The sequence below is a fragment of the Pristiophorus japonicus genome, chromosome 7 (genome assembly GCF_044704955.1).
Source record: "Pristiophorus japonicus isolate sPriJap1 chromosome 7, sPriJap1.hap1, whole genome shotgun sequence".
NCBI classification, from domain to species: domain Eukaryota; kingdom Metazoa; phylum Chordata; class Chondrichthyes; family Pristiophoridae; genus Pristiophorus; species Pristiophorus japonicus.
In genome coordinates this window covers 39,698,538-39,712,239 of record NC_091983.1, presented here as the reverse complement: position 1 = coordinate 39,712,239, position 13,702 = coordinate 39,698,538, and the positions used below count along the sequence as shown (strand labels likewise).

Here is a 13,702-nt window from a genome sequence, read left to right as displayed (position 1 = left end):
CTGTCTCTGCAAGATCCTGCAAATCCATTAGGAGGATAGACGCACTAACATCAGTGTTCTCGATCAGGCCAACATCCCCAGCATCGAAGCACTAACCACAATAGACCAGCTCCGTTGGGCGGGCCACATTGTTCACATGCCTGACACAAGACTCCCAAAGCAAGCGCTCTGCTCGGAACTCCTACACAGCAAGCGAGCCCCAGGTGGGCAGAGGAAACATTTCAAGGACACCTTCAAAGCCTCCTTGATAAAGTGCAACATGCCAACCGACACCTGGGAATCCCTGGCCAAAGACCGCCCTAAGTGGAGGAAGAACATCCGGGATGGCGCTGAGCACCTCTAGTCTCGTAGCCGAGAGCATGCAGAAAACAAGCGCGGGCAGTGGAAGGAGCGTGCGGCAAACCACTCCCCACCCACCCTTTCCTTCAACCACTGTCTGTCCTACCTGTGGCAGAGACTGTAATTCCCATATTGGACTGTACAGTCACCTAACTCACTTTCAGAGTGGAAGCAAGTCTTCTTCGCTTTTGAGGGACTGCCTATGATGATGGATGGTATTATTTAGACACGAAAGATGGTTTCATCAAGGCAAACCCATCACTGCCTGCCACAATATCAAATTGGTACATAGTCAAAGATATAATTTAAAAGACAAACTAAGTTACTGTTAAGTTTTAACTGTATTTCGAATGCAGTTTTACATCTCAATATTTTGCCTTGCACTTCATCAGGAATTTATAGATGAGGAAAAGGATTTCGAAGCAGTGAAGATTAAGGGGAGATTTGATAGAGGTGTTCAATATTATGAGGAACTTTGATAGAATAGATAGGGAGAAACTGTTGCGACTGGCACGAGAGTCAATAATCAGAGGACACAGATTTAAGATAATTGGCAATAGATCCAGTGGAAATGAGGAGTTTTTTTTTAATGCAAGGAATGATGATCTGGAATGCACTACCTGAAAAGGTGGTGGAAGCATATGCAATAGTAACTTTCCAAAGGGAATTGGATATATACTTAGAGACATTTACAGAGCTATGGGGAAAGAGCAGGGGAGTGGGACTAATTGGACAGCTCTTTCAAAGGGCTGGCACAGACACGATGGGCCGAATGGCCTCCTGTGCTGCAAGATTGTATGATGAAGGACTAGTGTTGGTTATTGATGTGGGAAACAATCGGTGAGTGGGGCTTAATGTCGGAAAGGGTGTGTGTGAAGATCTTTTAACATTGTTCACAGAGGGTGAAGGATAGGAGACCAGCATGGAGAGTGTTGGAATAGTTGATAAGGGTTTCAGTGGTGGTAGGGCAGTGGTAACGATTGAGGTAAGCAATGCTGCAGTGGTAAAAGTAAGCTGTCTTCATGATGGATAGGATGTGACCTTAAAGCTCAGCTCAGGGTCAAATAGTACTCTAAGGCTGGATGTGTGGTGGGGAGTGGACGTAATCATGGCAAGGGAATGGAGATTGTAACAGAGACTGAAAACAATGGCTTTGGTCTTCTCAATGATAAGCTGTTGTAAATTATGACTCGGAAATATAGAAGCAGACTCGGTGTCTATGGATGATGTCACTGAGGGGCACCACATAGATGAGGAAATGGAAGGAGTCATTGCAAGAGATGCACTTACTATATTGGAACAGTTAGAGTGTAACGATGCAAGGCAGTCCCACTGAGCTGGACCATCGGAGGAAGCAGTGAAAAGGCATGGCATGATGGATTGTGTCGAATGTGGCAGAGCAGGCAACCAGATCACGGAGCAATAAAGTGTATGGTCACCGTCACAGTATATTGATGACTTCAACCAGGGCAGTTTTGTGCCGTGGGCAAGGTAGAAATCAAACGGAAAAGAATCAAGCAAGGAATGTGCGCACAATTGAAAGGGAATGACACATTCAAGGAGCATGGAAAAGAAGGGGAGATTAGAGATTGGGTAATGGCTGAAGGGAACCAATAGATAACGGTAGGCTTCTTGATAATTGGACGAGGAACAGTGACTGAAATGACGGGGGGACCTAGTAATAGTTTTGGCAAGAATTGGGCCAGAAATTTAGTTAAGTGGTTAGAAGTAGGTGTATTACATAGGATATACAGCACAGAAACAGGCCGTTCGGCCCAATCAGTCCATGCTGATGTTTATGCTCCATTCGAGCCTCCTCCCATCTTTCCTCATCTAACCCTAGCAGCATAACCCTCTATTCTCTTCTCCCTCGTATGCTAATCTAACCGCCCCTTAAATGCATCTATACTATTCGCTTCAACCACTCTCTGTGGTAGCAAGTTGCACATTCTCACCACTCTGAGTGAAGAAGTTTCTTCTGAATTCCCTGTTTGATTCCTTGGTGTCTACCTTATATTGATGGCCTCTAATTTTGTTCCTCACAAGTGAAAACACTCTCTTTGTATCTACTTTATCAAAATCTTTTATGATTTTAAAGACCTCTTTTGAGACACCACCTCAGCCTTCTCTTTTTAAAAGAGAAAAGAGACCCAGCCTGTTCATCCTTTCTTCATGGGTGTACCCTCGCATTTCTGGTACTATCCTTGTAAACCTTCTCTGCACCCTCTCTCGTGCCTCTATATCCTTTTTATAATATGGCAACCAGAATTGCACACAGTACTCCAAGTGTGGTCTAACCAAGATTTGATACAAGTTTAGCATAACTTCATTACTTTTCAATTCCATCCCTCTCGAAATAAACCCTACTCCTTGGTTTGCTTTTCTCTGACCTTGTTCACCTGTGTCGAAACTTAGTGATTTGTAGATCCCTTTGCTCCTCTATCCCAGTTAGATTCTTATTTTCCAAGTAATGGCCTGGAAATTCTGGCCTCCCTGGGTCCGTACTGAGTGTCTACAGACCCGGGAAGGCATCACAAGCGCCAGTTTTCAGCGCACAATGCGCATGCTCTGAAAACCGGCTTTTCCGATCTGTCAAGCTGGAGTTTGACACATCCAATTCATATCAGGAGCGAGGGCATTTGTAAGGGCAAGATTGTGGTATTTACCCATATCTTGCCCAGAAAATGTCCTCAAAATTCTTGCGCCTGATAAAAGCAGACGCATAGCCTACTTTTACAGGCGTAAGAGTTTAAAAACACACAAAAATATAATTAGATCAAATTAAAAAAAACACATTTTATTGTTAAAAACCCTGCCCACTAAAGTAAGTTTATTTTTAAACCTAATTACAAAACTTAAATTTAAAAAAAAAAAAAATCGGAATTTTTTTTTTCTAAGGCATTTATTAACTTTAATTTCAATTAATTTTAATTATGTGAGGTGTGTTTTTTATTTTTTATTCTGGTGTTTACTGTGTTTGTTTTTTTTTCTCATTAATAGCAATGAGAACTTGTAGATACGGAGTTCTCATTGCTATTAATGAGAAAGCTGTGGAATACTGCACCTGATTGGTTGTGCAGTCACACGTAACTGCACCTTCTGCGTGGGAACCTTGAGGACAGGAGCGTGCTTCGCAGCACGGGAAGAGAAGGCCTCCCCAACGGAATCTCACGCTCCTCCGGGACCACCAGGTACTTTCGTCGAAATTTTTCAGGTAGTAAGCATCTGCCCGTGGGAAGCCTACGACTGCAATTTCAGGACCAACATGCGACCTCCCTATATTTCTTACCAAAATGTATACCTCACATTTATCTGCGTTGAATTTCATTTGCCAACTATATGCCCACTCTGCAAGTTTATTAATGTCTTTGTGTAATTTGTTGCAGTCATCCTTCGTATTGGCTATCCCGCCTCCACCCACCACCCCCAAGTTGGTATCATCTGCAAATTTAGAAATTGTGTTTTTGATTCCAAAGTGTAAATCGTTAATATAAATTCTGAATCACAGTAGTGCCAGCACTGATCCTTGTGGAACGTGACTATCCACCTTCTGCCTCTCTGAATAGTTTTCCCTTACTCTGATTGCTGTCTTGAAGCCAGCTAGCTATCCATTCTGCAACTTGACCACTGACTCTGCATACCCTGACCTTATTATCGAAGGCCTTTTGAAGAATCTAGATAAATTACGTCTACTGCATTACTCTTGTCGACTCTCTTATCTCTTCAAAAAATTCAATGCGGTTGGGTAAAGAAAGTCTTTCCCCTTTTGAAATTCATGCTGACTATTTTTATATAAGATTGTGGGTTGAGATAGGAGAGAACCTGAAAGATGACGGGAACATAAAAGTTAGGAGATGATCAGTGGCAGTGGGTATGCTAACTGGGGGAAGTGGCACCATAGACATATGGTCTCAATCTTTGAGACAAAGAAATTGATGAGATGATCACAGTTGATGTTATAGGTGAGGAAGTTACGGTTGCTATCCTAGAGATCCAGACAAAGGATACAAAATGCACAACATAGGGAGGCAACGTATTTCAAGTATGGGGTGGGAGCGGGGGAAAAAGTTGGCTAGGCTATGAAGAAAATGAGTTGGCGGTCAATGGGAGAATGTTAAATGGGGTGCGCTCGGCAGCAGGAGGATGTGGGACAGAAAGAGAGCACATAACTGGAGGACGGCTGATGGAAGGCCGATTGAGGTGATCTTGGGTTCATAGAAACATAGAAAATAGGTGCAGGAGCAGGCCATTCGGCCCTTCTAGCCTGCACCGCCATTCAATGAGTTCATGGCTGAACATGAAACTTCAGTACCCCATTCCTGCTTTCTCACCATACCCCTTGATCCCCCGAGTAGTAAGGACTTCATCTAACTCCCTTTTGAATATATTTAGTGAATTGGCCTCAACTACTTTCTGTGGTAGAGAATTCCACAGGTTCACCACTCTCTGGGTGAAGAAGTCTCTCCTCATCTCGGTCCTAAATGGCTTACCCCTTATCCTTAGACTGTGACCCCTGGTTCTGGACTTCCCCAACATTGGGAACATTCTTCCTGCATCCAACCTGTCCAAACCAGTCAGAATTTTAAACGTTTCTATGAGGTCCCCTCTCACTCTTCTGAACTCCAGTGAATACAAGCCCAGTTGATCCAGTCTTTCTTGATAGGTCAGTCCCACCATCCCGGGAATCAGTCTGTTGAATCTTCGCTGCACTCCCTCAATAGCAAGAATGTCCTTCCTCAAGTTAGGAGACCAAAACTGTACACAATACTCCAGGTGTGCTCTCACCAAGGCCCTGTACAACAGTATGCAATCAGAAAGCAACCAGTATGCAAATGGCTGAAGGGACTCCGGGGCCGGCTCTGGGCTGACCAAAGGGACTCTGAAAGACGCCGCCGGATCGGGAGAGGGAGGAGAGTTCAGCCCTGGGAGGATTTGTTCCAAATCCTCGGAATCCGGAGAGGGAGAGAGTTCCAGGTGCAGTGGAGGGGTCCAGGAGGTTCTTGGTGCTGCAGAGAGGTCCGATACGTGCACCCAGATTGGTATCCGTGCAGCATGGGCTTATGCTTTGTGGTGGGGGCGGGGGGGGACATGCACCCGCATTTAGGGCCAGATGGGACTAAAGCTTAAACTTAGACAAACAGCTGTGGGGGAAGAGATTGGGGGAGGATGGCATTGGATGGCCACGGGTAAAGATATTCAGCGGAGCTCACAAGCGAGCTGCCGTCCCAGGCGCCCTCTTGGAGAAGTACCACTAGCGCTGCCTCCACAGGATCCTGCCAATCCACTGGGAGGATAGACGCACCAACATCCCCAGCATCGAAACACTGACCACACGCGACTAGCTCTGTTGGGTGGGCCACATCGTCCGCATGCCTGTGCGAGACTCCCTAAGCAAGCGCTCTACTCGGAACTCCTATATGGCAAGCGAGCCCCAGATGGGCAGAGGAAACGGTTCAAGGACATCCTCAAAGCCTCCTTAATAAAGTGCAACATCTTCACGAGCACCTGGGAATCCCTGGCCCAAGACCACCCAAAGTGGAGAAAGAGCATCCGGGAGGGCACTGAGCACCCCGAGTCTCGTCACCGAAAGCATTCAGAAATCAAGTGCAGACACCGGAAGGAGCGTGCGGCAAACCAGACTCCCCACCCACCCTTTCCTTCAACCACTGTCTGTCCCACCTGTGACAGAGACTGTAATTCCCGCATTGGACTGTACAGATACCTGAGAACCCACTTTTAGAGTGGAAGCAAGTTTTCCTCGATTTCGAGGGATGATGATGAGCAGGCAAATGCAGGATAAACAAGAGATTAAATAAACAAGAGGCAGTGAATTGGGCGTAGCAAGAAAGTCCACGGAGGAGTTAATGAGGGAAGGTAGCCAGTTCAGTGATCAGACATAGATGGGCAAGGCAGACTGGAGAAGAGATTATAAGAAAGGTGGCAAGCCCTGGAGCCTATAAAGAGAGTTGGAGAAGTCCAGAGTCAGCAAAGAAATTGGGGAAAGTGTGCACCAAATTTCCAAATAAAACATTTAATACAGCCTTAACTAAATCCTTTATAAAGATAAGAATGGGTGATTGAACATAGAAATTGGATGGGAAAGAAGAATGCAAGAAGCAATGCATCTTGCAAGTCTGACAGCAGTGATTACAGGAATTCAAACAGATACATCAGCTCATGATGTTCAAACTATGACTCACTTAATCAGACAGCTGGTTGACTTAGCAAGAAAGCTGCAAAGAGGTAGAACAAAGACATTGAGTCATCTGCAGAAAAAATGCTTTTGGTGCATTAACCGCTGCTGCTGAAGTACTTAAATATGGGGAACCAGGAGGACTGGCTATGATAAATGAGTTATCACAATAGTCTGGAGAACAGAGCAACTATCCCGGGTTTGAAATCTAGCTCAAATAATTTCATCACATAAGGAGGACTTAGTGGAATGTATTAACTCAGATGCATTAGTCTGATCAGTTGCCCGGAAAAGGTTTTTGCTGCAGAAGTCCTGAATAGGATGTAGGAATTACACAAGATATATGGCACAGAAACAGGCCATTCGGTCTAACCAGTCCATGCCAGCATTTATGCCCCACTCGAGCCTCCTCCTGTGTTCCCTCATCTAAATCTATCTGCATAACCCTCGATTCCCTTCTCCCTCATGATCTTGTCGAGCCTCCCCTTGAATGCATCTATACTATTCACTTCAACCACACCCTGTGATAGCGAGTTCCACATTCTCACCACTCTTTGGGTAAAGAAGTTTCTTCTGAATTCCCTATTGGATTTCTCAGGAACTCTCTTATATTGATGGCCTCTAGTTATGCTCTTTCCCACAAGTGGAATTTTTTTTTCTGTATCCACTCTATCAAAACCTTTCATAATTTTAAAGACCTCCATAAGGTCAACCCTTAGCCTTCTTTTTTCAAGAGAAACAAGACCCAGCCTGGCCATCCTTTCCTGATGTGTGCACCCTCGCATTTCTAGTATCGTCCTTGTAAATTTTTTCGGCACCCTCTCCAGTGCCTCTGCATCCTTTTTATAATATGGTAACCAGAGCTTTACACAGTACTCCAAGTGTAGTCTAACCAAGGTTCGATACAGGGTCAGCATACCTTCCCTACTTTTCAATTCTATATCTCTAGAAATAAATCCTAGTGCTTGGTTTGCTTTTGTTCTGGCCTTGCTAACCTGTGTCGCAACTTTCAGTGATTTCTGTATTTGCATTCCGAGATCCCTTTGTTCCTCTACCCCACTAAGATTTGCAACCTCCCTATTATTCCTACCAAAATGTAATACCTCACAATTATCTGTGTTGAACTTCATTTGCCAATTATATGCCCATTCAGCAAGTTTATTAATGTCCCCCTGAAATTTGTTGTAGTCCTTCTCAGTATTGACTATCCCCCCGAATTTGTTATCATCCACAAATTTAGAAGTTGTGTTTTTGATTCCAAAGTCTAAATCGTTAATATGAATTGTGAACAACAGTGGTTCCAGCACTGATCCTTGTGGAACACTGCCACCCACCTTCTGCCACCTTTTACCTCTACTCTCTGCTTTCTATCTTGAATGCCAAATGTAAGGCTGGGGGGAAACCAGTGCTGCTTTAGAACATGTAACTGCTGACCAGATCTTTACACAGATAAATGATGGAACAGCATTGTGATGATAAGAAAGGTCTACTGGTATAGTTTGTGGGCTGAAGCAAATATCCGATCCAGTGCGGGGAGATGATGCCTTGGAACTGTTGGATCTCGATGGAGTACCAAGAAAAGGAGATGTACAAGGGTATGAGGGATTGTGCCGGGATTGAAAGGCATGTCAGAATGATTCAAATTGAAACAGGTCGCTTCTGGTCTCATACCATACTCAATAGATCATGGACCATATCAAGAATGAGGCAATGGGAAATGGACACTGAAGGCAGTTTGTATGAATGTGAAAGGGTAAGCTAGAACTTAAAAAATTGGGAATATGCAGATGACATTGCCATTCTCCCTGTATCCTTGGTGGCCATTATTATGCTACAAAGTCACCCTTCCCCTGTGCTGAAAATGAGAGAACACAATCTTCTACTTTTGGTCATGTTTACCCAGAACTTAAACTATGCAAGTTGTAGAATCTGAAGACTTTTAAAAACCAAGCTTGGTATCATCTTATCACTGCTTCATGATTTATTCTTTACAACCTTGTTGGCGTCCTGCAAACTTTGGATTTAAACATAGTTCATCAACTTAAAAGACTTGATGACAAAGGAGCTCGATGGCGATCAAAAGAAGTTGGGATTCAACATCTACTTTGCCAAAAGTGTACAAGGTACTGCTCGTATCGGTTCCACTGACTGAACCAGGAATTACTGCCTTCAAGAGAAATTTGGGCGAGGAAAGAGAACTACAACCAGAAATGCCTTGAATTTGAAGTTACATTTAAAAATACAAAATGGGATGGCTTACGGCTGTTTTCATATAAAAGATTCATGTTTTCATTTCTGGTTTCTTGCATTAAAACAATTTCAAAGCAGTGGTATTGGAGTTCAATTTATACACAAAGTAAATACACACTACAGGCAACTACTGTTGAAAAAAAGAACTAAACAATTCACTGCCGCTTCAGCAAAGTTCCTTACACATCTTTTTCAACTCAGCATAATGCATTCTTTATCATCTAGCTTCTCCCTGGACATACCATAGCCTATAAGCTGCCAGCTTTCAAAGGTTAGCGGGTTTGTTTTAAGGTTCAGGAAAATTAAAAAATAAAGAGAGATTTAGTACTTACTCTGAAGGCATGCTCGTCATGACGAGTGTTCTGCTTGGCTAGAAAAATAAAGAAAATCCGCATAAATCCTTTTAGCCCATAATCATTCCTGGTCATACTGATAAGCAACAATTACATCAAGGATTTTGCAAGAAATGAAACCGCAGATCGTGGTCAAAGATTTTGTTATAATTTGTTTGTAACAATAGTTTAATGTTATACAAGTACGTACTTTCACATATAATGATGTATATTGCTGCATACTTTATTAGTTTCTATTAATGCTACAAATTTCTGTTTCTAGTCATAAGTAAGGTACCATATTTGTATTCGTTGTAATTTAAATGTAAGTTTTTAAAAATTCATTCACGGGATGTGGGGTCGCTGGCAAGACCAGCATTTATTCCCCACGCCTAATTGCCCTTGGAGAGGCGACCTCTGGAACCACTGCAATCCATGTGGTGAAGGTACTCCCACAGTGCTAGGGAGGGAGTTCCAGGATTTTTACCCAGCGACGAAGAAAGAACAGCTTTATATTTCCAAGACAGGATGGTGTATGACTTGGAGGGGAACTTTGAGGTGGTGGTGTCCCCATGCACATGCTGCCCTTGACTTTCTAGGTAGTAGAAGGCGCGGGTTGCAGAGGTGCTATCGAAGATGATTAAATGTAAGGACAAATTCCCAAGCACGAAGGTTTTACTCGTGCACAGGCTTGTGGTATCAAAACTATTCAGTTGGAAGATGATTACAGTACAGGCCAGAGGTGAGAGGAACAAGCCATGTTATCAGATTGCGCAAGGACAGGTTGAAAAAGTGAGTCCTTTATGGACTCAGGTGATTAAAAGAAGCAAGTCACACACTGAATCAGAACCTATCCTGGTCTACCAACCTTAATAGATGGGAGAAACTGCCAAGTAATAACATGTAGTTGCACCTGGCTATTTGACGAAGGTTGAGCAAAGCCCCTTTCAAGAATCAGAAGAAAATGACAGAATCTACACCAATAGCAGCCAGCTATAACCCAACATATGTGAAACATAAAAAAAGGTAATGCCTGCCTTATATTGAGGCATAGGGAGAATTACCTTCTGCAATATATATGATGCCAAATATAGTCAGAGGATAATGGAGCATCTCATTTCTTGGCCTCTATCATGACATTCAGTCACTGTCTATAAAGAGACATACTACATTGGCTCGAGTTCCTCTCTGATTTTCCTTCCTTTCTATGATGAAGCACCAAGCAAATAGTAACACCTTTTTTGTTGCATTGCTGTGTTTTTAGGTACTTCTAAGAAATCAGGATATGTTTTTGTACTCTACACACAGCAAGAGTGACCAAAAGCAAACACAACACCCTAAATTACTACAATTAATGTTCTTAAATAGGAACAGGTCATTTGGCCTAAACATGTTCTGCCAGTTTATTACCCATAACAGCATAACCATAACTTTGAATCCTAATTCTACATCCTTTCCTGATATTGCTCAAATACCCTGAGTTCTCAAGTGATTATCTCCCTTTTAAACACTTCAATCGGTTCAGTGTCCATGGTACTCTTATCATTGTATTCTAAACATAGGAACGGGAGTAGGCCATTCAGCCTCTCAAACTTGCTTCGCTATTCAATTAGATCATGACTGACCTATATCTCAATTCCAATTACTCGTCTTTGCTCCATATCCCTTGATACCCTGGCCTAATTAAAATGTATCTCAGTCTTGAAAGCTCCACTTATCTTAGCAGCCACAGCCTTTGGAGCAGAGAGATCCAGATTTCGACTACCCTTTATATAAAAAAGTGCTTCCAGATTTTGTTCCTCAAAGCCCTAGCTCTAATTTCAAAGCCCTTGTTCTTGATTCCCCAACCAGAAGAAGCAGTTTCTCTATCAATCGCATCAAATCCTTTTAATATTTTAAACACCTCGACTGGATCACCTCGCAATCTTCGATACCTGCAGGAATACAGGTCTTCATAATTGAACTCTCAGTCCCGGTATAATTCTGGTGAACCGGCACTGCATTCTCTCTAAGGCCAATATATCCTTCCTCAGGTGCGATACCCAAAATGAAGGCTTTACACAGCTGAAGCATAACTTAATCCCCGTTGTAATCAAGCCCCCGTTTTTGATTGCTTTTTGGACCTGTCTACTGGCTTTTTTAATTTGTGTACTTAAACTCCAAAATCTCTCCACTCTTCTACAGTTACTCGTTTCTCACCATTTAGAAAATAGTCCGATTTATCTGTTTTGGGTCCAAAGTGGATGACCTCACACTTCCTCACGTTGAACTCCATTTGCTATACCTTTGCCCAATCACTTAATCTGTCCAAGTCCCTTGGAATCTTCCTTCTCCCATCTGTACAACTTACTGTCCCTCCTAACTTAGTATCATCAGCAAACCTGGATATAGAACTCTCTCTCTATTCCTTTATCCAAGTCATTAATAAATATGGTGAAATGTTGAGGCCCCAGAACAGATCCCTGGGAAATACTACTCTTCACACCCCGCCAATCAGAATCAGTATCCTTTATCCCCATTCCCGGTCCCTTACCTTCCAATCAATTTCCAACCATTATCAAAAGACTAACTCCAATTCCGTGCGCTCTTATTTTTGTTAATAATCTTATGTTGAACTTTATTAAATACCTCTTGGAAGTCCATAAATACAGCATTCACAGACACTCCCTTATTAACATAGAAAATAGGTGCAGGAGCAGGCCATTCGGCCCTTCGAGCCTGCACCACCATTCAATAGCATGGCTGATCATGCATTTCCGTACCCCATTCCTGCTTTCTCTCCATACCCCTTGATCCCTTTAGCCGTAAGGGCCACATATAACTCCCTTTTGAATATATCTAACGAACTGGCCCCAACAACTTTCTGTGATAGCGAATTCCACATGGCCACAACTCTCTGAGTGAAGAAGTTTCTCCTCATCTCGGTCCTAAAAGGCTTACCACCTATCCTTAGACTGTGACCCCTGGTTCTGGACTTCCCCAACATCGGGAACATTCTTCCTGCATCTAATCTGTCCAGTCACATCAGAATTTTATATGTTTCTATGAGATTCCCTCTCATTCTTCTAAATTCCACTGAATACAAGCCTAGTCGATCCAGTCTTTCTTCATGTCAGTCCTGTCATCTCGGGAATCAGTCTGGTGAACCTTCGCTGCGCTCCCTCAATAGCAAGAATGCCCTTCCTCAGATTAGGAGACCAAAACTGTGCACAATAGTCAAGGTGTGGCCTTACCAAGGCCCTATACAACTGTAGTAAGACCTCCCGGTCCTATACTCGAATCCTCTCGCTATGAAGGCCAATATGCCATTTGCTTTCTTCACTGCCTGCTGCACCTGTATGCCAACCTTCAATGACTGATGCACCATGACACCCAGGTCTTGTTGCACCTCCCCCTTTACCAATCTGTCACCATTCAGATAATAATCAGCTCCTGTTTTTACCACCAAAGTGGATAACCTCACATTTGTCCACATGATAGCGCATCTGCCATGTATTTGCCCACTCACCTAATCTGTCAAAATCACCCTGCCGCCTCTGAGCATCCTCCTCACAGCTCTCACTGCCACCCAGCTTAGTGCCATCAGCGAACTTGGAAATATTACATTCAATTCCTTTGTCTAAATCATTAATGTATATTGTAGATAGCTGGGGTCCCAGTACTGAACTTTGCGGTACCCCACTAGTCACTGCCTGCCATTCTGAAAAGGACCCGTTTTCTGCTTCTGCTTTCTGTCTGCCAACCAGTTCTTTATCCACGTCAGTACATTATCCCCAATACCATGTGCTTTAATTTTGCACACTAATCTCTTGCGTGGGACCTTGTCAAAAGCTTTTTGAAAGTCTAAATACACCACATCCACTGGCTCCCCCAGGTCCATCCTCAAAAAATTCTAGAAGATTTGTCAAGCATGATTTCCCTTTCCTAACTCCATGCTGATTTGGACCGATCCTGTCACTGCTTTCTAAATGCGTTGCTATTACATCTTTAATAATTAATTATATTACTAATCTCCTCAAAAACTTCAACTAGATTAGACATCTTAACCCTTCAGCTCATATTTGTTCAAGTGCTCACTCTATCCCTAATGACAGCTTTTAGTAGCTTCCTCACAACTAATGTTAAACTATAGTTACCGGATTTCTCTCTCCCACCCTCCTTAAATAATGGAGTGACATTAGCAAATCTCCAATTTAACGGCCTTTCGTTAGATTTTTTTTTTCTGGTTATATCCTCTTGTTTTAGATTCTCAACCAGAAAGAAGAATCAGTTTCTATCTAACCTCTGAATTCCCGTCATTATTACAAAATCTTCAGTCAGATCACCCCTTAGCCTCCTGATCTCTGTGGAATATAACAAAAGTCTACCTCGTGTCTCATAATAGCTAAATCTCTATCACCCTGGTGAATCATTGCTGGACTTTCTCCTTGGCCGGTAGATCTTTCTTAAATCAGGGTGCCCAAAACAGAACACAATACATCAAATGGCATCTTTATAACTGCATTGATTCCTGGGATAAGAGGGCTGTCATGATGAGAGATTGTGTAGAATGGGCCTATACTCTCTGGAGTTTAGAAGAATGAGAGGT

The 13,702-nt window shown here is 43.0% G+C and overlaps 1 protein-coding gene across 3 annotated transcripts in view; it reads right to left on the bottom strand.

Moving 5' to 3' along the window:
• Window positions 1-13,702, bottom strand: part of mcph1 (microcephalin 1) — a 433,479-nt gene that overhangs the window by 297,888 nt on the left and 121,889 nt on the right. For all 3 annotated transcript variants that reach the window (XM_070884907.1, XM_070884910.1, XM_070884908.1), the window contains exon 11: window positions 9,115-9,152. In XM_070884907.1, coding sequence (XP_070741008.1) covers window positions 9,115-9,152 — 38 coding nt within the window. The remainder of the gene's footprint in view (window positions 1-9,114; window positions 9,153-13,702) is intronic.